Source organism: Atta colombica, unplaced genomic scaffold, assembly GCF_001594045.1.
Source record: "Atta colombica isolate Treedump-2 unplaced genomic scaffold, Acol1.0 scaffold220, whole genome shotgun sequence".
Classification (NCBI taxonomy): Eukaryota; Metazoa; Arthropoda; class Insecta; order Hymenoptera; family Formicidae; genus Atta; species Atta colombica.
This window is the reverse complement of record NW_017259317.1, coordinates 181,057-184,697: the sequence shown is the minus strand read 5'-3', so window position 1 is coordinate 184,697 and position 3,641 is coordinate 181,057. Positions and strand designations below refer to the sequence as shown.

Sequence of the window (3,641 nt, the reverse complement as noted above, 5' to 3'; positions counted from 1 at the left end):
AAGAAATCCATTATTTTTCCATTCAATTTCATGCAAAAATAATTTCTTTTTACTACACCTAATATATATATATATATATTCATGCTAAATATCTACAATCAACATAATTTATAAAATTGATATTTTATTGTACATATACATGTATATGTATCGCGTCATAAATATCATGTATAAACATTTTGTAGTACACATGGGACAATTCCTTGAATCTATTGGTGACAAAATACCGTCATTCGTCGGTATAAAATTCACCAGCAACAATTTAGAGGAAGGTGCACATGCATTACATGCCGATAATGGGAAATTTGTTATTTTCCTCGGTAATGATCAGGTAATGAAAAAAAAGTTATTTTAATTAAATGACAATGAACTAATTAAATGAACTAGCGCTTTTTGAACAGAAAATAAGTTAGAAAGCTTATAGTAACTAGCTTATCATAACTAGCCAGTTACAGTGAGTGCAAAAAATATTCGTACAAGAAAAAATTTTTATAAACAAAGTTCATTTGTAGAAAATAAACATTAATTAGCAATTTTATACAGTGAATACGTTTTGTTCTAATATAAATGAGCTTCGAATGTGATTTTAAATTTTCTGATTTTAGAAACTAAATTTCTCGATTGTATTTTTTGTCTAAATAATATCATTTTTAATTTTGCTTATTTTTAAGATAATATTTTATTAATTATTTTATTTAATTATTTTATTTAATTATTTTATTTAATTATACATCTTTTCAACACAAAAATTTTGAGATATAATACAATCTATTTTGTTTCTTTATGTATAAATTGCTAATTACCCAGTAAAAACTATTAATCAGACATTGAATTAGTGTCAAAATCATCAATATCTATTCAATATCAAATTCATGAATTATTTCTTGCTGGATAATGTTTACTCTTTAAAAACAAAATTTTAAAAAATTTTCCTTGCATGTACAAATACTTTTTACACTCACTGTAAATGCTAAATCCGATGTCATACAGTTATTGACTATATTGTTTTATTTTCTATCCAGTTTGCGCGTTCTCCAGTATAATAAAAATATATTTGATTTGTTCTGATTCTGTTAGTTAATGGACGCTGCATCTGTAGTAGGATTTGATTCCTTCATAGTAACTACCTTAAACATATTTCCGGAACATATACAGCAACTTCTTACTGTTTACAAGAATGGAGATATATTAAAAGCCAGAGATATGCAAGAGAAGCTCACAAGCGCTGTAATTGCTATAATGAAACATGGTAAGTGTATTTTTTTATCTAATGAAGTGCAGATCGATTGTTACAAAAAATCAATTATTTGTAGGTAATTGGGTGCAGTCTATGAAAACAGCAATGACTCTTCTTACTGACTTTAATATAGGTCTACCTCGTGAACCACTTAAACCTATTTCTTCTGATGCTGTAGCAATTATGACGAAAGAATTAACAAACTTGGGATATCAGCCAAAAGTTAAACATTATTGAGAGAATATCTTAATTCTTTTTTCAATTTATCATGTTTGTGTGCTTTATGACATCATTTTATAATATAGTGTCATAAGGCATCATATTTCAAATTTTTTAATGAATTGTTACTAATCATAAGTATAATGTTATAAAATGTTATAAAATGTTATAATATTGTGTCTCTCAAAAAATAAATTCAGCAATTAAATTAATAAATTCAGCAATTAAAAAGACTAACTTATATGTTCAATAATGTTCAAAATGAATAAAAGTTGTGATTGTTATATATATTGCGTTATATTTTATATATTAATTGTGTGTAAAATATAAATAATTATATAATTTATGCAATATAAATTTTTGCAAGTACGTATGTTCCAAGCTAAAAGTTTTAAAACATTTTTTTTAAATTAACATTTTTAGGAATATTTATTTAAATATTTATTAATGTGTTTTTTAACAATAATTCTTCAGATCTAATAAAATAATTATTATTGTATTTAAAGTATTATTGTTAAAAAAAAGTAATTTTTATAAATATTTAAATAAATAATCCTAAAATTGTTTAAAAAGTCAATCAATATTTAAAAGTGTTTCCAAACTTTTTACTTGAAGTATAGTGTTTCAATTTATTTTTTCATATATTCTTATAGTAACATTAGATTTATAATAATTATTGAAACAAGTGAACAATGATAAATCTTACTCAGCACATATACAAAACCAAAATTTATTTTTGTATTTATTAAATAAAGTTATAATTTTCGTAGAAATTATTTATGTTTAATTTATTCTTTTTCGTATAATTTTATTCATTCTTCAGAGAAAAATATAATGAAACAAAACATAGAAAAAAGTTTAACATTTTATAATGAAAGTTAGAGATTGAAACGAGATTTTAACTCGAGAATCATCGAAATAATCAAAACAGAATTAAAACACACAAAATATTTACATATCTACAAACACATACATATGTGTGAAACGGGATGATAATTAAATGAAATTTAAAATTAATTTAAAATTTTACTCAATTTTTAGTTTCTCCTTTTCAATTATCAAATAGATATGTACATATAATGCCGTACAATTTCCGCTTATTTTTCAGATGATATATTTTGTATAATTAATACACATCTTTTTGATGTATATCATTTTAAGAAACATACAGTCTATTTTATTTTTTATGAATAAATTGTTAATTATCCAATAAGAAGTCATCAATTCAACATCGAATCGACATCAAATTAATATTGAAATCATCGTATTTATATCGATTCGACATCAATGGATCATTCGATGGATTATTTTCCGCTAGATAATATTTACTTTTTAAAAATAAAGTTTTTTAAAAAAATATTTTCTCTGTACGAATACTTTTTGCATTCACTGTACCTCAATAACTTCAAGATATCTTTATAATATGATGTATTTTTGACACATCTGCTATGTCGAATACATTAGTGCCTAACCACGTCGATCCTATCGTGTTCTGGTAAATCAGTGGAATAATCTAATCCCAATCATACTAAATAAATAATCAACAATTTAAAAAATAAAGGAACTCGCAGTTTGTGAGCAAATGCTCTCCCAAAAGGTAATTACTATCCCGAATATTTAGAGCTCACCTTTATACCTTTGAAACTTTTATTGGTGTTACACACCAACTTGCCTTGCATAGATCCTCTTCTTTCTTTCTTATGACCAAAAAGGACTCCCTTTTGCTGTTTCTGGCCAATATTCTAGCTATACAATATGCCAGAAATCAACGATAAGAAGAAATATTTCTTTTCACTGTCATGTTAATTATCGCCAATAATAAGAATAAAATTTATGTTTCTGTACGATATGCGAATGCATCACGAAAAGGTCATCACATTCATGTAATCAGTTAAATATAAAAATGAATTGTCAAAAATAATGTAATAATTCAATTGATTACGAATAAATTTTGCATTTCTTTTTACTTGCGTTTATTCGCAATTACGATAGAAATATGTATCTAATTATTAAAATATCTATTCAGTTAAAAATAAATCTAAACTTAAAAAAATCTTTATATTAATAGTGTTTTGATTCAAAGAGACTCTATCACGAGTATTATAAAACTTAATTTCAACATAAACTTCACATAACATGAAAACAAAATCTTAATTTAAAAATAAATAAATAAAAATTATTCACT

At 24.0% G+C, this 3,641-nt stretch overlaps 1 protein-coding gene across 1 annotated transcript in view; it reads left to right on the top strand.

The window, feature by feature from the left end:
• Window positions 1-1,474, top strand: part of LOC108687914 (N-acetylneuraminate lyase-like) — a 16,901-nt gene extending 15,427 nt beyond the window's left edge. Inside the window, exons 6-8 of the mRNA XM_018193955.1 lie at window positions 186-331; window positions 1,078-1,249; window positions 1,314-1,474. Coding sequence (XP_018049444.1) covers window positions 186-331; window positions 1,078-1,249; window positions 1,314-1,474 — 479 coding nt within the window. The remainder of the gene's footprint in view (window positions 1-185; window positions 332-1,077; window positions 1,250-1,313) is intronic.
• Window positions 1,475-3,641: the final 2,167 nt, after the last annotated feature.